The sequence below is a fragment of the Oncorhynchus keta genome, chromosome 17, assembly GCF_023373465.1.
Source record: "Oncorhynchus keta strain PuntledgeMale-10-30-2019 chromosome 17, Oket_V2, whole genome shotgun sequence".
NCBI classification, from domain to species: domain Eukaryota; kingdom Metazoa; phylum Chordata; class Actinopteri; order Salmoniformes; family Salmonidae; genus Oncorhynchus; species Oncorhynchus keta.
This window is the reverse complement of record NC_068437.1, coordinates 27346163-27368304: the sequence shown is the minus strand read 5'-3', so window position 1 is coordinate 27368304 and position 22142 is coordinate 27346163. Positions and strand designations below refer to the sequence as shown.

At 41.5% G+C, this 22142-nt stretch overlaps 1 protein-coding gene across 1 annotated transcript in view; it reads right to left on the bottom strand.

Annotated features, from left to right (window-relative positions):
* Nucleotides 1–22142, bottom strand: part of LOC118396719 (transmembrane protein 266-like) — a 58449-nt gene that overhangs the window by 30362 nt on the left and 5945 nt on the right. The window contains exon 3 of the mRNA XM_035791103.2: nucleotides 11744–11938. Within this exon, the coding sequence (XP_035646996.1) occupies nucleotides 11744–11938 (195 nt within the window). The remainder of the gene's footprint in view (nucleotides 1–11743; nucleotides 11939–22142) is intronic.

Here is a 22142-nt window from a genome sequence, read left to right as displayed (position 1 = left end):
CCAATTGCACTATATTGTTTTAAAATCATTACAAATGTCAATGTAACAACTGGCAGAATCCCTGAGACCACTGCTGAATCCTCTGTGTCATCACAGCCATTAGAATCAGTCCCTGAGAGAGGAAAACCAACAAAGTACTAAATATGCTGAATATGGCTTCTGCTGCTATCACAGGTAATCAATTGTACATCTGAGAGGTTCCGCATTTATTAACAATTCATCACACTAACACCAGGGGAATTGGAAAATACTTTGCAGGGAATTATACAATGAAAAGTCCAAGTCAATTTGGTAGTGTAACGATGTGCGCTGAGAGTCGGGAAGCAAGTTCAGGGAGTGAGTGTTTTAATAAATAAACAACTAAATCCAAAACAAGAACCACAAACAACGCACAGGCGTGACACTGGAATAGAAACAGCAACAATGACTACTGGGGAAGAAACCAAAGGGAGTGACATATAAAGGGCAGGTAATCGAGGAGGTGATGGAGTCCAGGTGAGTGTCATTATGCCCGTACCGCTGGTGACAGGTGTGCACCATAACGAGCAGCCTGGTGACCTCGAGGCCAGAGAGGGAGCACACGTGACAGGTAGGAATATGTGGGATTTGAAATGTTTATCATCCATTTCTAATTGGACTTCATATACAGTAACATGCGACTGCCAGTCATTCTGAAACGTGCACCCGTTACAGGAAGCAAGCCGACACTCAATCTTAAACTCCTATGATGCTGAATGTTTTTGAAATGCCACATAACTTGGAGATTATTTTTGCACACCTGTACCATGACATAGTGAGGTAAGTGCCAAAAGGGATTCAGCCTATTCTTTGCTGAAGAAATAGGCTTTTAATATAAGGTGAATGAAGATGGATCGGCCTACATCTGCAGGGCAGCAGACAGGCTATTTCCGAAGAAAGAGTTTTCACCAGGACACTTGAACTCTCTTGCTCTCAGCCCAAAAAGCAATCTCGCCCTTTGCATGTCTGTGAATATTAACAAACCCTCCAACCAAGGCCTTAAATGTAATCTATTGTGCTACCCGGCATGTGGTACCTGCTGCACAGCCAATTTGATGGAGAGGACTGTTCCTCTGTGTGTTTGACTCCCCTCTACTCTTTTCAGAAATCCATCTACCGATACCAGGTAGGTAGAATATGACTCTGGCTTCTGCTGATATACACTGCTAAAAAAATTAAGGGAACACTAAAATAACACATCCTAGATCTGAATGAATGAAATATTCTTATTAAATAATTTTTTCTTTACATAGTTGAATGTGCTGACAAAAAAATCACACAAAAATGATCAATGGAAACGCTTAAATTTATCAACGCATGGAGGTCTGGATTTGGAGCCACACTCAAAATGAAAGTGGAAAACCACACTACAGGCTGATCCAACTTTGATGTAATGTCCTTAAAACAAGTCAAAATGAGGCTCAGTAGAGTGTGTGGCCTCCACGTGCCTGTATGACCTCCCTACAACGTCTGGGCATGCTCCTGATGAGGTGGCGGATGGTCTCCTGATGGATCTCCTCCCAGACCTGGACTAAAGCATCCGCCAACTTCTGGACAGTCTGTGGTGCAACGTGGTGTTGGTGGATGGAGCGAGACATGATGTACCAGATGTGCTCAATTGGATTCAGGTCTGGGGAACGGGCGGGCCAGTCCATAGCATCAATGCCTTCCTCTTGCAGGAAATGCTGACACACTCCAGCCACATGAGGTCTAGCATTGTCTTGCATTAGGAGGAACCCAGGGCCAACCGCACCAGCATATGGTCTCACAAGGGGTCTGAGGATCTCATCTCGGTACATAATGGCAGTCAGACTACCTCTGTCGAGCACATGGAGGGCTGTGCGGCCCCCCAAAGAAATGCCACCCCACACCATGACTGACCCACCGCCAAACCGGTCATGCTGGAGGATGTTTGATCATATTACTCCAGTGCTAGCCTCCCTACACTGGCTTCCTGTCAAGGCAAGGGCTGATTTCAAGGTTTTACTGCTAATCTACAAAGCATTACATGGGCTTGCTCCTACCTATCTCTCTGATTTGGTCCTGACGTACATACCTACACGTACGCTATGGTCACAAGACGCAGGCCTCCTAATTGTCCCTAGAATTTCTAAGCAAACAGCTGGAGGCAGGGCTTTCTCCTATAGAGCTCCATTTTTATGGAATGGTCTGCCTACCCATGTGAGAGACGCAAACTCGGTCTCAACCTTTAAGTCTTTACTGAAGACTCATCTCTTTAGTGGGTCATATGATTGAGTGTAGTCTGGCCCAGGAGGGTGAAGGTGAACGGAAAGGCTCTGGAGCAACGAACCGCCCTTGCTGTCTCTGCCTGGCCGGTTCTCCTCTTTCCACTGGGATTCTCTGCCTCTAACCCTATTACAGGGGCTGAGTCACTGGCTTACTAGGGCTCTTTCATACCGTCCCTAGGAGGGGTGCGTCACTTGAGTGGGTTGAGTCACTGATGTGATCTTCCTGTCTGGGTTGGCGGCCCCCCTTGGGTTGTACGTGGCGGAGATCTTTGTGGGCTATACTCGGCCTTGTCTCAGGATGGTAAGTTGGTGGTTGAAGATATCCCTCTAGTGGTGTGGGGGCTGTGCTTTGGCAAAGTGGGTGGGGTTATATCCTTCCTGTTTGGCCCTGTCCGGGGGTGTCATCGGTTGGGGCCACAGTGTCTCCTGACCCATCCTGTCTCAGCCTCCAGTATTTATGCTGCAGTAGTTTGTGTCGGGGGCTAGGGTCAGTTTGTTATATCTGGAGTACTTCTCCTGTCCTATCCGGTGTCCTGTGTGAATTTAAGTATACTCTCTCTAATTCTCTCTTTCTCTCTTTCTTTCTCTCTCTCTCTCGGAGGACCTGAGCCCTAGGACCATGCCTCAGGACTACCTGACAAGATGACTCCTGCTGTCCCCAGTCCACCTGGCCGTGCTGCCGCTTCAGTTTCAACTGTTCTGCCTGTGATTATTATTATCTGAGCATGCTGGTCAATTATGAACATTTGAACATCTTGGCCATGTTCTGTTATAATCTCGACCTGGCACAGCCAGAAGAGGACTGGCCACCCCACATAGCCTGGTTCCTCTCAAGGTTTCTTCCTAGGTTTTGGCCTTTCTAGGGAGTTTTTCCTAGCCACCGTGCTTCTACACCTGCATTGCTTGCTGTTTGGGGTTTAAGGCTGGGTTTCTGTACAGCACTTTGAGATATCAGCTGATGTACAAAGGGCTATATAAATAAATTTGATTTGATGTTGCAGGCAGCAGAACGTTCTCCACGGCGTCTCCAGACTCTGTCACGTCTGTCACATGTGCTCAGTGTAAACCTGCTTTCATCTGTGAAGAACACAGGGTGCCAGTGGCGAATTTGCCAATCTTGGTGTTCTCTGGCAAATGCCAAACGTCCTGCACGGTGTTGGACTCTAAGCACAACCCCCACCTGTGGACGTTGGGCCCTCATACCACCCTCATGGAGTCTGTTTCTGACTGTTTGAGCAGACGCATGCACATTTGTGCCCTGCTGGAGGTCATTTTGCAAGGCTCTGGCAGTGCTCCTCCTGCTCCTCCTTGCACAAAGGCGGAGGTAGCGGTCATGCTGCTGGGTTATTGCCCTCCTACGGCCTCCTCCACATCTCCTGATGTACTGGCCTGTCTCCTGGTAGCGCCTCCATGCTCTGGACACTACGCTGACAGACACAGCAAACCTTCTTGCCACAGCTCGCATTGATGTGCCATCCTGGATGAGCTGCACTACCTGAGACACTTGTGTGGGTTGTAGACTCCGTCTCATGCTACCACTAGAGTGAAAGCACCGCCAGCATTCAAAAGTGACCAAAACATCAGCCAGGAAGCATAGGAACTGAGAAGTGGTCTGTGGTCACCACCTGCAGAACCACTCCTTTATTGGGGGTGTCTTGCTAATTGCCTATAATTTCCACCTGTTGTCTATTCCATTTGCACAACAGCATGTGAAATTTATTGTCAATCAGTGTTGCTTCCTCAGTGGACAGTTTGATTTCACAGAAGTGTGATTGATTTGGAGTTACATTGTGTTGTTTAAGTGTTACTCCTGCCAAGATTCAGTCCAAATTCATTCTGTACTGTATTCTTACATTCTGTGGTGTTCCTATCACTTCAATCTTAATTCTACTGTCTGTTGAAATGTACAAGTGAGTGCATCATTAACTGCATCGTTTGTATCATTTTTGCTGAGCAACAGTCATGTCTCAACTGTTACAGGATAAGTAGCTGGAGGACTTGATGCCAGTAGGGCACTCAGAGCAAATTTGTAATTAATCTACCTAGTCTGGCCATGTGTAAACTAATCTAATACCATACTTCTCACCATCACTGTATGTATCAGCCCTGTGCTTCTCACTTCAGATCCAGCACACCACAGAGTCAGTCATTCCACCTCCACCCAACATGGAGACCAGTCCACATTCATCAAATGGAGCCATTTCACACTAATCTTTGGCAGGCATCTTTGTGAATGAATGGGATGGTGGGAGCAGGGTGAGAGTCCCTCCTCTCTCGCTCTCCTCCAGTCACAATACCAGGTTGACCCACATGAACAATCTGCCATTGCTGCGGCTCATCACACAGGCCCGTTGAGATCAGTGGCATATGCTGCTGTTCCTGCTGCTGGAAGCTTGGGACTATGGGTGGCATGCTGATCTTGACGATGATATACCCAGAGAGGGGTTGTGGGCCTGGGTTGGCAGCTCAGAAAGGAGCCCTGGCCCCACTGGTAGCTCTGGAGTGGTCTGGGGCCTCATTTATAACCTTGCATGAATTTTACACTAAATAAATGTATGCCCCATTTCTGAAAATAATACGTATTTATACAAATATTGAGATTTAAAAACTTGGCGCACGCCAAAATCAGACCCGTAGTAAAACTGTGTTAAACTGAATGCGGCCGGATCATCACATAATTGGCATATATATTACTCTTACATAATTTCCTTGTGTGCGCGGATATTGGAAATTGAATCAAAGCCTTCTAGATGATAACTTGTTTAGAACTAGGACAGAATAATTTATAACTGACTTTTTCAGACATTGCATTGGTACAGCAGATCTCCTTATTGTATGGGGCACTTTTAAATGTGCCTTTAGAGGCCATGCAATTCAGTACTATAAAACAAAAGCAATTTAGATCAACAGAGTCCATATTAACAAAGGAAATTGAAGGACTAACAGTAAGGTTAGATAGCAATAAAAACTGTACCATAGAGGCACAGAATAAGTTAGAGGATAAACAAAAAGAAATGGAGGAACTTATTCAAGAAAGATCAAGTGTAATATATTATAAAAATAAAGCGAACTGGATGGAATATATTGAAAAATGCACCAAATTACTTTTCAATCTTCAATATAGAAATGCTACCAAAAAAATGTATTGAAACTTTTTACAAATGATGGGTTCACTCACGATTCACCGAATAATATTTTGAAAGAGGAAGTAAAGTACTTCAAGATTATGTTTTCGTTTCAGTCTCCTCCATCTCCACTAACCGAAGTTAATTGTATGGATTTTTTCCCTAATAATAATGTAAAATTAACATCTTTACAGAAAGACTCATGTGAAGGCCAAATTACAGAGAAGGAACTTCTTGATGCAGTTAAAGCCTTTAAGGCTGGGAAAACTCCAGGGCTGGATGGCATACCTGTAGAAGTATACCAAACTGTTTTTGATATACTCAGAGGACCATTATTAGCATGTTTTAACCCCTCTTATATAAACGGTAGATTATCAGACACACAACAAGAAGGTCTAATATCATTATTACTGAAACAGGACCCAAGTGGTAAATATAAAGATCCAATCCATTTTAAAAATTGGATGCCTCTTACACTTCAGTGTTGTGATGCAAAAATCCTAGCAAATTGCTTGGCGCATAGAATTTTAAAAGTATTGTCAGACATAGCTCATCCTAATCAGACAGGTTTTTTTACATGGACGGTACATTGGCAATAATATAAGACAAGTACTGGAAACAATAGAAATCTATGAAAAATCGGGGACACCAGGTCCCCGATAGTTTTCATAGCTGATTTTGAAAAGGCTTTCGATAAAGTATGACTGGAGTTTATATATAAATGCCTAGAATATTTCAATTTTGGGGAATCTCTTATAAAAATGAGTTAAAGTTATGTATAGTAACCCTAGGTGTAAAATAGTAAATAATGGCTACATCTCAGAAAGTTTAAAACTATCTAGAGGAGTAAAACAAGGTTGTCCACTATCGGCATATCTATTTATTATTGCCATCGAAATGTTAACTGTTAAAATTAGATACAACAATAATATTAAGGGATTAGAAATCTGTGGCTTAAAAACGAAGGTGCCATTGTATGCTGATGATTAATCTTTTCTTTTAAAACCACATTTAAAATCCTTCCACGGCCTTAAAGAGGATCTGGATACTTTTGCTATCCTCTCTGGATTAAAACCAAATTATCAGAAGTGTACTTTTACGTAAGTGTATATTACGTATTGGATCACTAATTTTTTTTACATTACCATGTAATTTACCAATTAAATGGTCTGATGGAGATGTGGACATACTCAGTATACAAATCCCAAAATAGATAAATGATCTCACTTCAATACATTTTTATAGAAAGTTAGCAAAAATAGATAAGATCTTGTTACCATGGAAATGAAAAAACATGTCCATTTGTGGAAAAATCACCCTGATTAACTCTCTGATGAACTATTTAGTAATATCACAGTTTACCTATTTGCTTATGGTTTTGCCTACAAAAAATTGTACATTTTACTTGGAATGGAAAACCAGACAAAATTAAAAGGGCTTATTTATATAACGAATATGAATTCGGAGGGCAGAAATGATTATATATTAAAGCATTACACCTCTCACTAAAGGCATCAGTCATACAAAAGTTATACTTAAATCCAACTGGTTCTCTAGTAAATTGGTAGGAATGTCTCATTCCATTTTCAAGAATGGCCTTTTTCCCTCTTCAGATTACACCTGCTCACTTTCGGTTATTTGAAAAGGAAATAATCTCCAAAATATTGTTATTTTTTAAACAAGCCTTAGAAAGTTGGTTGCAATTTCAGTTTAATCCACCTGGAAAAAACAGAGCAAATAATACAACAAATATTGTGGTTAAACTCAAATCTCAAATTGATTAAAAAAAACGTATTTTTCGAAGATATTTAATTTTTAAAAATAATTTTAATGAATGATATCATAAATAGGACTGGTGGAGTTATGTCACACATGCAGCTAACACAGACATATGGAAATGTCTGCTCTACACAAAATTACAACCAACTAATTGCAGCATCACCACAAAAATGGAAGAGGCCAATAGAAGGGGAAAAAAGCAAGACACTTGTATGTCGGCCCTGCATAAAATAACATAAATGGTTAAAGAAAAGTGTGATAAATAAAAACATATACCAATTTCATTTAAGGACCAAAAAACTGACAGCTGTCCCATTTAAATTGCAAAATATTTGGGAAGAGAAAAACATTTTATTTTTAATTCACAATCTGTAGAAGCTATGAGAATAGAAAGGTTCAGTACTTTTGTCAAGCATCACAGCAACATTAAAATATATATGGCAAATAGAAATCCAAAATGGATGGTGTTGAGAGATAGACGGGAGGGGTTGAATGGAGCTGAAGGGTGGGACTAATAACAAGATAACCAATGTAAAACATACGGGGTCTGTAAAATGTATATTGGTTCAGGAATTTTATGAAATAGCACAGTTACAAATAGAAATCAAACTGGATGGACATCAGAAACAGAGGAAGGACTAAAAACAAACAAAATGTAACTATTGTAAAATATATTATGTATGTAAAATGTGTATGAGATGCATAAACTGAAGGTAGAAGCCTAAGTGTTATTGTTTATTAGTTTACTCCAATTGGGAGAAGGATGGTAGGGTTTGCAGGGAATAATAAAGGTATATTCCAAAAAAAGTATGTATATCTATATTTGGTATGTGTATATGTGTATATGTATGCATATGTGTGTGTATATACAGTACATGGATATATATATTTACCAAAAAAGATATGGGGGATTGGAAATGATGCCGACAATTACATTGATGGAAGCAATAATCTTTCCGCAATATTAAGCTGATCCACCCCTAACATTTATTTTTTATTTTTTATGTGTTAAACTGTGCGCTCGTGAATGAGCATTATAACTCCACCTGGAAAAAAACAACCATTCACCTTTTATGACGACAAGAATGCTGTATAATTTGGAGCTATTGGAATTTATGTCCCTTTTAACTAATGTTTTTGGAGGTGTTGGCAGAATCTTTTAATATTTTGCATTAACTTAATCTGTATTATGCAAAGGAATGTGACAGTTTCTGAAAGAAAATACAATTGTTGTGGACCTGTCAGAAGAACGTTTTGAATTCCACATTGTAACATTGACTAGGCTAGTGTATTTTTTTATTACAGTACTTACAGTAGTAGCATACATGTATATTTCAATGTAAAAGGTCAACTGTCTGTCCACCTGTTAAATTCGGTGCATTATAAACCGCGCTGTCTATGGGATCGCATACAGCAAAACTTGAAATACCTAGCCTTTTTACAAGGCTACTAGGCCCAAATGAGAGATGTGCATGGTAATTCGTTGTATGGCTACTTCGGGAATATGAACCCATCACGGCCAGAAAAGGTGAGGAATTTATTCTGCAATGGTTATGAAAATAAAATAAATAGGAAATACATTCCTATGTCTAATTACTTTAGATTCCAAAAATAAACACACATAGATTTTCTCTCTACTCACTAATGGCAAATGGCTGCAACTTGTTATTATGTTTTTCTTTTTTAATGTTTTATGAATAAGTGTCACATCCTATGCCCCATTCGCACAAAATACTTACTTGCCTGCCTGCAATACAATTTTTAAACCACAAGAAAAATGTGCGTACGCATGGTCTAAAGTCTGCATGGAGGCAAGGATATTCTCCCAGCAAGTTTAGTTTTTCTAAATTCCAACGCATGTACTGTGGTATATTTTGTACATGCGCAACGTTTAGAAATTACACTCCTGGACTCCACTGAGTCTTGGTCTGAGGGGTCAACCCACCATATAGGTCACTAAGAGGGCATCACTCTCACAGATTCACCTTAATGCAGCTTCACATCTCTACCAAACGACCATCCATAATCCGGTACCACTCACAAACTGCTAAATAGACTGTAACAACCAGACTGTAAGTGTGTAGTACAATTTGACCAACAACAGGCTGGGATCTGCCTTTCTATGGTCTAAGGTTTGAAAGTCACAACCCTGTGATGATGATTTTCAGAAGCTGAACGTCATAAAATGACAAAAGCATACGACAGGTTAATCAGAAGAGTTAAATAAGGAGATGGGAGAGGAAAGCAGCAGACCACATCACCGTAGTCTCTAGCATGTTCTGGGCAAGAAGGTAGCTCCATCCAGGAGTCTATTAATAAATCCAGAGCTCACCACTGCTCTGAATCTGCTAGTACTGCATGTGCCCCCTGTAGTCCGCAAGAACATCCACCTCCTACATAATCGCCCACGTCTGCTGATAGAAAGCCATGTGCAGCTGCTAGATACAATGCAAAACCTACCACATGCACTCCAAGACTCTATCTTTTCCGTTTCACTGATATACAGAGCCCAACAAAGCCAAGCACTCTTTAAGGGCTCCATTTAGTGTCAATCAGCCTGATTTCAGAAACTTAAAGACCTAAAAACTAAATCACACATAACTAACACATAACTAAATAACACATAAAGAAATGTGTTGATGAAGACCCACATTTGATCATGTGGATCAATAATAATCTGTTGGTGTTCATACTTGGTGTTGGGATAGGAAATGTGTTGTGTCAGGTTTAAAATAACGTTTAGTCATTGTCTGGAATGCCAATCTGGTTGAGTAGAACTGTGAAGCTAATCTTATAAGGACATCGAAGAAAAGAAAACGAGGTAGTATGAGGAAAAATGTTCAACATTAGATAATCAGTCCCTGTGTATATGCCAAATATTGACCATGACATAAGACGCTACATTTAGAGAAAGCACTTTATTATTCTTTGGAGAGCTTACTTTTAAATCTATTAAGACAAGGTGGAAAAAATATGAATGGTTAAGGAGTGGCGTAGCAGTCTAAGGCACTGCATCTCAGTGCAAGAGGCGTCACTACAGTCCCTGGTTTGAATCCAGTCTGTATCACATCCAGCCGTGATTGGGAGTCCCATAGGGCGGTGCACAAATGGCCCAGCATCGTCCGGGTTTGTCCGGGGTAGGCCGTCATTGTAAATAAGAATTTATTCTTAACTGACTTGCCTAGTTAAATAAAGGTTACATTTAAAAATAAGTGTAGGGATAACAACGTACACTCATATTTCAATGACCGCAATGAATGACAATGTGCAATACCAACCTATCTCTCTGTCATTCCTCTAATGCTACAGACATGAGTCACAGAGTAAACAAGAAACCATGACGTGGCTGCATATTTCTTCTGTTTCCACAAATTATTCCAATGGAGGGAAACATGAGCCCACAGTGAAACTCTGGTGACGAGTAGGCCTTGGAATGCCTGTGGTTTGGAAATCTGGAATTCCAATCTAAAGAGTTCAATGAACATGCCATATCTCCAGCTTCACTGGTACCTCTGCCTTCTCTTATTAGTGTGATGGCGCTACAGGGAAAAAAGGCTTGGAGGGAAATATAATTCCAACCCAGAAAATTTCATCAAAACAAATAGCTATTTAGCCAGGGAATGAACCATAAAAGCCTGACTCCTGAAATCCCTTAGAGATGCAACTTGATATCCCATGACTACCACATCACTGTGTGCTCTATCATGGGATGATAGTGTCATATGGACATGTTCTCCTGAGATGCCCACAGTGATGCCAGTGCTGCCAGCTCCTGCACTCTGTGGCCTGGGTGTGTGGCATGGGACTAGGACCCATCTGTCCCCCCTTGCGTCCCACAGAGCCCTGCGCCGGGCCAGGTCCAAGCCGGGCGTGGTGAGGTCAGCTAACAGAGCAGGCCTTGGATGGTGTGGAATGGCGGGCGGATGCTCTAATGAGGCTTGTAGTTTTGGTCTACCTCCTCTGCATAGATGAGAGAGCCGCACTACCATTCGCCAATGGCCTGTGAGTCACGCTTCCTGAGAGGACAGGCAGAACAAGAGGGGGTGTGTCCTGTACACACTCAGCCTGCAGCGCAGTGATAGGGCCATGTGAGAAACATGTCCGGCCAGGACAAACAGGGCCCATGGGCATAGACAACACAGCCACCAGCACCTGACATTTCAAGAACAATATAATGCTTACAAAACTCTTTGTTTTGAGCCAAAAGTGCACGTTGAAGGTAGTAATCTTTTTATAGCAAAGAGAAATGATGTCACTGAGACAAATAGTGTAGGCTCACAGGCATATCAGTTAATGCCTTCACAATGTAAGGATGATACTGAAGTATTTACAGACACATATCCCCATAGGATCCCTCACCATCGGTATGATGAATTTGAATTTGAGTGATTCAGTATCATGTCAGGTACCATTATGATGAGCTATTACTAGCATGATAGAGAATGAAGGCAAACATTTTCTCTGTCAAGGTAGAATATGGATAGTGCTTAGTTCTGTGTCAGTTATGCTAATAGTACAATTATCAAACACACAGGGGAGATGTTTTCAGGTACAATCTCTGTGTCCACCTACCCCTCTCTGTTGTCCTCTTCGTCCAGGTTGGAGATGAGCTGGGATCCGGCCAGGGAGATGTCCAGCCCGGCCAGAGGCAGGTCTCTGTATGCAAAGCTGACCACCTGGACCGGAGCGTGACACTGGTTGTCCTCCTCCACCTGCTGGGAGATCACCTCCAGCTCTGAGGCTCTGGCCTGGGCCTGGGGAGGGGCCCTGGAGGACACAATGTACGGAACACCATGTACACACTGTAAGTAGCACTTATATATGCAACTAAACAAATTAATATTTTCTCACAATCTCATTGTAACAGAACTTCAGAGTATTTCTCCTATTCAATTAATTTTCAACACTAAAACCCAGGTGTGGGTAGTACCCCATCCTCTCTCCAGCTCAGCCAGTAAAGATGAGAACAGGAATCCCAACCTGCTTGGCACTCTGCACAGCGTAGCCAATGTGAAGACATCAATAACCCCAGAGCTTAGCAAGGGAGGAGGCCATTGATTACAAGCCAGAGAGAACAAAATACATTGTGCTGGAGAGCCTGTAGATAGTTGGGGACTAACAGCCTGGTGATATGTGGAGGTAAATAGTGTACACACTAGGAGGGAGAGAGGGACCTATGAAATGTTAATGTACTGTAGTCAGCCCTGGAGAGGAAAACATCCCCTGCTCTTCACTGACTTATGACTAATTCATATTTAACATACCTGCTTACTTCAAAGGTTGCTTTCTTATCTGCATAGGTACCCACAATCATTTCAGACACAGTGTCTGACAGGGTGGTATAATAGTACTCTTATAAATCCTTACTAAGTCTATGCATTTCAGTGTACTGATATGATGCTGTAACTAACAATTGGCTACTGGGATGTGTTTGCCTCAGGGAAGAATGCCCCCACATACTACACATGCTTAACATTGAGAGCCAGTGCATTCCAACATTATCTGTACACTTGCACCTCTCCTTACTAGCCGCAAAACAAAGATGCTATCAGTCATGACAGACTGTTCACTGCATCAAAATCACATTTCCAAACAATCATTGGCGAGACTAGGTTCCATTATGTGCAGGGGCCGCTTCAGTGGCTTGTTGCCATCCTGGGGAGGGGGTGGCTTGGTGCACTTTTGTATACTGCTCCATTCCACCCAACCTGGTCTCAGAGCATTTAGTATTATTCTGAATGTAAATCTGAGACACTCCCTTTGGTATGATATGTTATGTTTCGTATGGTATGTATTAATTTGTGAATGTCCATCATGCATTCATATGATATGTTACCAATTACAATTCGAATGATATGTAAGAAATTTGCTAAATGTACAAATAATTTGATAAATGTATGATATGTTATGAATTACAATTTGTTGTAGCTAACTGTAGCTAACACTAGCTAGGCTAGGGGTTAGGATTAGGGTGAGAGGCAGGGTTAAGGTTAGGAGTTAGGTTAAAGGGTTAAGGTTAGGGTTGGGGTTAGGGGAAGGGATATCTAAAAGGGTTAAGGTTAGGGTTAGGGGAAGGGTTAGCTATCATGCTAAATAGTTACAAAGTAGCTAAATAGTAGTAAGTAGTTAAACAGTTGCTAATTAGCTCAAATGCTAAAGTTGTCCGTGATGACATTCGAACTCGTATCCTTTGGATTGCTAGACGTTCACGTTATACGCCTACCCATTCACCCCAACCAACCACCCTCCATTTGTTTTTTGCCTTAAGTAACATTCTGTCTAAATATATCCATACCAAATGCAACATATCATACTATTTTCAGTGTTCCGGATGTACTTTTACTATGTTACGTCTACTCTATGAGACCAGGCTGTTCCATCTGGCAGGCAAGGCAAGGGCACCCAGCACACCAAAGGCTAGAAATATTTTCAAAGACATGCAATATTAGCAAATGCAACAAGGAAGCTTAAACATAGATCTCCCTGAGCATCAAGTGCCCTAGCTCCCATAGTCACACCACACAAACTGTACCAGTTTAAAGAACATGGTGCAATGCATATGCTCTAATGTAAGAAGTATCTCACAACAAATATAATGTAGGTAATATAGGAATATCTATATCTATATATCTATATATCTAAGACCATTTCCTTCTGGAATGTAATCATTGCCAAGAATTGACTCCCCTAGAATAAAAGGCATCCATGGCTCTGCCTCCAGTGTATTTACACCACTGAGCCATAAATCACCACATGACAATCAATAGAAATATCAAAATAAAATACCCGGCTGAGACTTGGACCTTTCAAGTCCAACTCATTGAGTCTGATGGAGGACATTTTAATGCAGCTTGTCAAAAAAGTAGAGTAAAAGCTTTTGAAATGATGATTCAGAGTATGGATTCAGAGTATGGATTCAGAGTATGGATTCAGAGTATTGATGACAAACTTCACCCATGCGTTGGCTAATTCAATGATTAATAGAGTTGATTACAATTGTCAGAATCTGGAGTTCTGAAAGCGAATGACAGATAGAAGAAAGGCTTTATATACTATACTGACTTACAGTATAACCATGAAAGGCCTCATATACTATGCTGACTTACAGTATAAGCATGAAAGGCCTCATATACTATACTGACTTACAGTATAACCATGAAAGGCCTCATATACTATGCTGACTTACAGTATAAGCATGAAAGGCCTCATATACTATACTGACTTACAGTATAACCATGAAAGGCCTCATATACTATACTGACTTACAGTATAACCATGAAAGGCCTCATATACTATGCTGACTTACAGTATAACCATGAAAGGCCTCATATACTATACTGACTTACAGTATAACCATGAAAGGCCTCATATACTATACTGACTTACAGTATAACCATGAAAGGCCTCATATACTATGCTGACTTACAGTATAAGCATGAAAGGCCTCATATACTATACTGACTTACAGTATAACCATGAAAGGCCTCATATACTATACTGACTTACAGTATAACCATGAAAGGCCTCATATACTATGCTGACTTACAGTATAACCATGAAAGGCCTCATATACTATACTGACTTACAGTATAACCATGAAAGGCCTCATATACTATACTGACTTACAGTATAACCATGAAAGGCCTCATATACTATACTGACTTACAGTATAAGCATGAAAGGCCTCATATACTATACTGACTTACAGTATAACCATGAAAGGCCTCATATACTATACTGACTTACAGTATAACCATGAAAGGCTTTATATACTATACTGACTTACAGTATAACCATGAAAGGCCTCATATACTATACTGACTTACAGTATAACCATGAAAGGCCTCATATACTATACTGACTTACAGTATAACCATGAAAGGCCTCATATACTATACTGACTTACAGTATAAGCATGAAAGGCCTCATATACTATACTGACTTACAGTATAACCATGAAAGGCCTCATATACTATACTGACTTACAGTATAACCATGAAAGGCTTTATATACTATACTGACTTACAGTATAACCATGAAAGGCCTCATATACTATACTGACTTACAGTATAACCATGAAAGGCCTCATATACTATACTGACTTACAGTATAACCATGAAAGGCCTCATATACTATACTGACTTACAGTATAAGCATAAAATGCCTCATATACTATACTGACTTACAGTATAACCATGAAAGGCTTTATATACTATACTGACTTACAGTATAACCATGAAAGGCCTCATATACTATACTGACTTACAGTATAACCATGAAAGGCTTTATATACTATACTGACTTACAGTATAACCATGAAAGGCCTCATATACTATACTGACTTACAGTATAACCATGAAAGGCTTTATATGCTATACTGACTTACAGTATAACCATGAAAGGACTGGCCTGATAATGTTGATAAAATATGTAAAAGGATATACAATGAGTGTACAAAACATTAGACTGACCAGGTGATTCCAGGTGAAAGCTATGGTCCCTTATTGATGTCACCTGTTAAATCCACTTCAATCAGTGTAGATAAAAGGGAGGAGACAGGTTAAATAATGATTTTTAAGCCTTGAGACAGTTGAGACATTGATTGTGTACTGTATGTGTGCCATTTAGAGGGTAGATGGGTTAGACAAAAGATATAGGTGCCTTTGAATTGGGGTATGGTAGTAGGTGCCAGGCGCACCAGTTTGAGTGTGCCAAGAAGTGCAATTCTACTGGGTTTTTCACACTCAACAGTTTCCCATGTGTATCAAGTATGGTCCACCACCAAAAGGACAACCAGCCAATTCGACACAACTGTGGGAAGCATTGGAGTCAACATGGGCCATTGAGGCTGTTCTGAGGGCAAAAGGGGCTGCAACTCAGTATTAGGAAGGTGTTCCTAATGTTTTGTACACTGCAAGTATATTACAAGACAGCATACCAAAGACAAGATTGAGTATTGTAAACTATTAGGGGAAAAATAGTACTCTCAATTTCTTGTCCTCTATATACAGTTGAAGTCAAAAGTTTACCTACACTTTAGCCAAATACATTTAAACTCAGTTTTCACAATTCTTGACATTTAATCCTAGTAAAAATTCCCTGTCTTAGGTCAGTTAAGATCACCACTATTTTAAGAATGTGAAAGGCCAGAATAATAGTAGAGAGAATGATTTACTTCAGCTTTCATCACATTTCCAGTGGGGAATTTTACATACACTCAATTCATATTTGGGAGCATTGTCTTTAAATTGTTTTATTTGGGTCCAATGTTTCGGGAGCCTTTCACAATAAGTTCCACAATAAGTTGGGTGAATTTTGTCCCGTTCCTCCTGACAGAGCTGGTGTAACTGAGTCAGGTGTGTAGGCCTCCTTGCTCGCACACTCTTGTTCAGTTCTGCCCAAACATTTTCTATAGTATTGAGGTCAGGGCTTTGTGATGGCCACTCCAATACCTTGACCTTGATGTCCTTAAGCCATTTTGCCTCAACTTTGGAAGTATGCTTGTGGTCATTATCCATTTAGAAGACCCATTTGCGACCAAGCTTTAACTTCCTGATTGATGTCTTGAGATGCTGCTTCAATATATCCACATAATATTCCTTCCTCATGTGGCCATCTATTTTGTGAAGTGCACCAGTCCCTGCTGAAACAAAACACAGTTGGGATGGTGATCTTCAGCTTGCAAGCCTCCCCCTTTTTCCTCCAAAGAACGATGGACATTATGGCAGTTCTATTTTTGTTTAATCAGAACAGAGGACATTTCTCCAAAAAGTATGATGTTCGTCCCCATGTGCAGTTGCAAACCGTAGTCTAGCTTTTTTTATGGCGGTTTTGTAGCAGTGGCTCCTTCCTTGCTGAGCGGCCTTTCAGGTTATGTCAATATCGGACTTGTTTTACTGTGGATATAGATACCTTTGTACCTGTTTCCTCCAGCATCTTCACAAGGTCCTTTGCTGTTGTTCTGGGATTGATTTGCACTTTTCGCACCAAAGTACGTTCATCTTTAGGAGACAGAACGCGTCTCCTTCCTGAGCGGTGTGGCGGCTGCGTGGTCCCATGGTGTTTACACTTGCGTACTATTGTTTGTACAGATGAACGTGGTACCTTCAGGCATTTGGAAATTGCTCCCAAGGATTAACCAGACTTGTGGAGATCTACAATGTTTTTTCTGAGGTCTTGGCTGATTTCTTTTGTTTTTCCCAAGATGTCAAGCAAAGAGGCACTGAGTTTGAAGGTAGGCCTTGAAATACATTCACAGGTACACCTCCAATTGACTCAAATGATGTCATTTAGCCTAACAGAAGCTTCTAAAGCCATGACATCATTTTCTGGAATTTTCCAAGCTGTTTAAAGGAACAGTCAATTTAGTGTATGTAAACTTCTGACCCACTGGAATTGTGATGCAGTGAATTATAAGTGAAATAATCTGTCTGTTGGAAATATTAATTGTGTCATGCACAAAGTAGATGTCCTAAATGTCTTGACAAAACTATTTTTTGTAAGCAAGAAATGTGTGGAGTGGTTGAAAAACAAGTTTTAATAACCCCAACCTAAGTGTATGTAAACTTCCGACTTCAACTGTAGGACCTTTTTCTTGCGAACAGATAGTTGGGTTCATAGACTGCAGTCTGCTGTAGGAAAGGTGCTCAAAGTACAAACATCCTCGTCCTCTCAAATACTGCTGACCTCAACAGAATATACAATTGAATTAAATCTAGCACTGAATACAGCATTACATGCACATTCAAATGTGGTTTTGTAGAGGTTGTTCAATTTACTGTAGAAATACACACTCTGACATTCAACAAGATAGAGCTATTTATTTGAAAGCATTAAAGAAATGCAGACTAACGTAGCCTTGTGTAACAAGGGGTAAATAAAAACTGCAATCCCAATTGAAACATTTTTAAAAATACCTCCCATTTGCTCATACAGTGTTCTCATTATTTCCAGTGCTCTCACTGTAAAATAAAGCCATCCATGTCTGTCATAGAATTACAAAGTGCTGCTTCTGCAAAGCCTCATGTTATGTAGAGGGCATCCGTATCATTGTCATTTTGAGTGCTTACCACCACACTGTTCCAGGCCCGCTGTCTACGACTCTGTCACACTGTCTCACCCAATAAGCATGTAAGCCTGGTTGGCTGTTCCTCAATGGAAAGCAATTCAGTGCTCTGATACCATCAGGAAAGCCGCACCAACGTGCCAAACTTAAGCCACATTTCCAGCCACCGCCCCTGACTCCATTGATGATGGCCATTGATACACCAGCACATTTGTAAAATCAGATCTTTTAGGTAATAAGATGATGAAAAGATAATGAAAAATCAATATGCGCATCTTCGCTTTACAAAGTGTGCATGTGTTGGGGGCACTTTCCCCATCTTCATCCTGAATACTGTGAGCGTCAACTTGAGAAGACTGAGGACTTTGTGCCATTGAATGAGCTTGCTTTCATTATAAGGGTTTATTAATATACGATACAGCTAATTCCTCCTGCTCCTGTACCATCCCAGCTATGGGCCACTCTATCAGCAGACATAGAAGATGTGTATATAGAGAGATGAGAAGATATGTATGTACATGGATGTGATGTCAGGCTCAGCAGAAACCTCTGCACAAACATCTGCCAGACCTCCAGCACCAGCTGCTACATAGAGCAGTCAAGCAACAAGCTATAAAAATGACAGCCAATAGTGAGCTATTATATTATTGATGATCATAGACTAATCTAATTTACTGCAATAGGCTTTATAACATACTATTCAATGGATAATACACAGCAAAGAATACTATAATGTGTAACTTAAAGTTCTCTTAAACCAATGTTTTGAGGATCTGTGTGGATTCGAAGGGAATGGAACTCACTGAGCTATTAAACCACAATTAACTGGCTTTAAATCAGAGTATTGACACTGGTGCTGTATATCTGACTAATGCTATTGGTTGTAGTAGCCTTGTTGTCTCAGTAAATACCCCATGGGACCTACGGTTTGAAGTGCTGGAAACATCTGCCCGCAAAACATGCAAAATGTTATGTCATGTCATGTAACATCATCTGTAGGAGATTTAAACATCCCATTTGTGAGCTAAAAGTGGAAACGGCGACCTACTAATTAGCACATCCTGTTGTAATGAGACAGGATCAAGACATTGTATGACAGAGAGACTAACTGCACTATGACAGGGGCTCACGTGACCACAGAAGGTAGTTACAGTAAATGTTAGCTGGCCTGTTTTAAACACATATGACTCCGCAGGGTGTGTAGTGTACTATATTTGTGTGCTGAATGGAACAAAATGTACAAATAACTCTGAATAGGGCCCGGAGAAAGAAAACAACCTTACTACATATAAAGCACACACCAACCACTACTGTTACAGAGTACTTGTCATCAAACTAGCATGGATCATCTGCAATGAGAAAAGCCTACAGCTAGTTTATTCAATATGATTTAATACAGAAAATTATATTATTGGATGACACTCGGAAAGGCAATACAGATCATTCTTTTTGTCAGTAAATGCTCCTCACTGGTTTGCGTCAATCAATATAAAAACTGCCTTTGAATACAATTGGAAAATAAAATGAATAAATAAAAGCTTCCATAACTTTAACATGTTCAATTCTATACTGAATGTGAAATATATTATAAATCAGTTTACTCACAGGGGGGGTTATATCTTGAGTATTAACTACACTAAATGACCAAAAGTATGTGGACACCTGCTCATTGAGCATCTCATTCCAAATTCATGGGCATTAATATGGAGTTGGTCCCCCCTTTGCTGTCATAACAACCTCCACTCTTCTGGGAGGCTTTCCACTAGATGTTGGAACATTGCTTCAGGGACTTGCTTCCATTCAACCTCAAGAGCATTAGTGAGGTCGGGCACTGATGTTGGGCGATTAGGCCTGGCTTGCAATTCATCCCAAAGGTGTTCAATGGGGTCAAGGTTCTGTGCAGGCCAGTCAAGTTCTTCCACACCGATCCATTTCTGTATGGACCTCGCTTTGTGCACTGGGCCATTGTCTTTAATTTTAATTTTTTATTTTACCCCCCTTTTTCTCCCCAATTTCGTGGTATCCAATTGTTAGTAGTTACTATCTTGTCTCATCACTACGACTCCCGTACGGGCTTGGGAGAGACGAAGGTTGAAAGTCATGCATCCTTCGAAACCCAACCCAACCAAGTAGCACTGCTTCTTAACACAGCGCACATCCAACCCGGAAGCCAGCCGCACCAATGTGTCGGAGGAAACACTGTGCACCTGGCGACCTTGGTTAGCGTGCAATGCGCCCGGCCCGCCACAGGAGTCGCTGGTGCCTGATGAGACAAGGATATCCCTACCGGCCAAACCCTCCCTAACCCGGACGACGCTAGGCCAATTGTGCTTCGCCCCATAGACCTCCCGGTCGCGGCCGGTTGCGACAGAGCCTGGGCGCGAACCCAGAGTTTCTGGTGGCACAGCTAGCGCTGCGATGGGGCCATTATCATGCTGAAACAGGAAAGGGCTTCTCCAAACTGTTGCCACAAAGTTGGAAGCACAAAATCGTTTAGAATGTCATTGTATGCTGTAGCGTTAAGATTTCCCTTTACTGGAACTAAGGGGCCTAGCCTGAACCACGAAAAATAGCTTGACAGTTGGCACTATGCATTGGGGCAGGTAGCATTCTCCTGGCATCCGCCAATCCCATATTCGTCGGTTGGACTGCCAGATGGTGAAGCGTGATTTATCACTCCAGAGAACACGTTTCCACTGCTCCAGAGTCCAATGGAGCTTTACACCACCCCAGCCGACGCTTGGCATTCCGCATGGTGATCTTAGGCTAGTGTGCGGCTGCTCGGCTATGAAAACCCATTTCATGAAGCTCTCGACGAACAGTTCTTGTGCTGGCTGTTCTTCCAAAGGCAGTTTGGAACTTGGTAGTGTTGCAAGCTCTCGGCAGTCCCGTTCTGTGAGCTTGTGTGGCCTGCCACTTCGCGGCTGAGCCGTTGTTGCTTCTAGATGTTTCCAATTCACATACAGTTGACTGGAAGCTCTAGCAGGGCAGAAATTTGACAAATTGACATGCTTGAAAGTTGGCATCCTCTTCAGTAAGGCCATTCTACTGCCAATATTTATCTAATTTGACAAATCCACTAATTTGAAGGGGTGTCCACATACTTTTGTATATATAGTGTATTTCTCCCTCTCTGACTCACTACTCTTAGTATATGCAGAAATACATCATAGAGAGTTAGAGATTATTTAAAGGACTATTCTATAATTAAAATAACAGTGGGGAAAATATCTCTGCAGACGTGGTCACACCACACAAAGATGTCCCATCTGTCATTTCACCAGGGTGTCGCTGAGGACCGACATCATTAATTCACGCCTTCCTGTTAACCAGAAAACACATCACAAGTCTGTGTGTCGCCCATTGGGCAATATATTGTCCCACTGTGTTTTCTTTCAAACAGGCTCCATTTGGACAAAATCCTGATAACCTCAAGGTCTGCATTGAGCTCAGACCGAGATCTCTGTAGGACTGGCTTTAAACAGAAGATGCAGCTGATTGAACCAATTATGCATTCAACCCCACCTCACCCCAATCTCCCTCCCAACTCACCTTCATCTCCCACCTCACCCCCATCTCACCTTCATCTCCCACCTCACCCCCATCTCCCTCCCACTTCACCTTCATCTCCCACCTCACCCCCATCTCCCTCCTACCTCACCTTCATCTCCCACCTCACCCCCATCTCCCTCCCACCTCACCTTCATCTCCCACCTCACCCCCATCTCCCTCCCACCTCACCTTCATCTCCCACCTCACCCCCATCTCCCTCTCACCTCACCCTCATTTCTCTCCCACCTCACCATCATTTCCCTCCCACCTCAGCCTCATTTCTCTCCCACCTCAAGCCCATCTTCCTCCCACCACACCGTAATCTCCCTCCCCTTCCTTGGCCATAACCAGGGC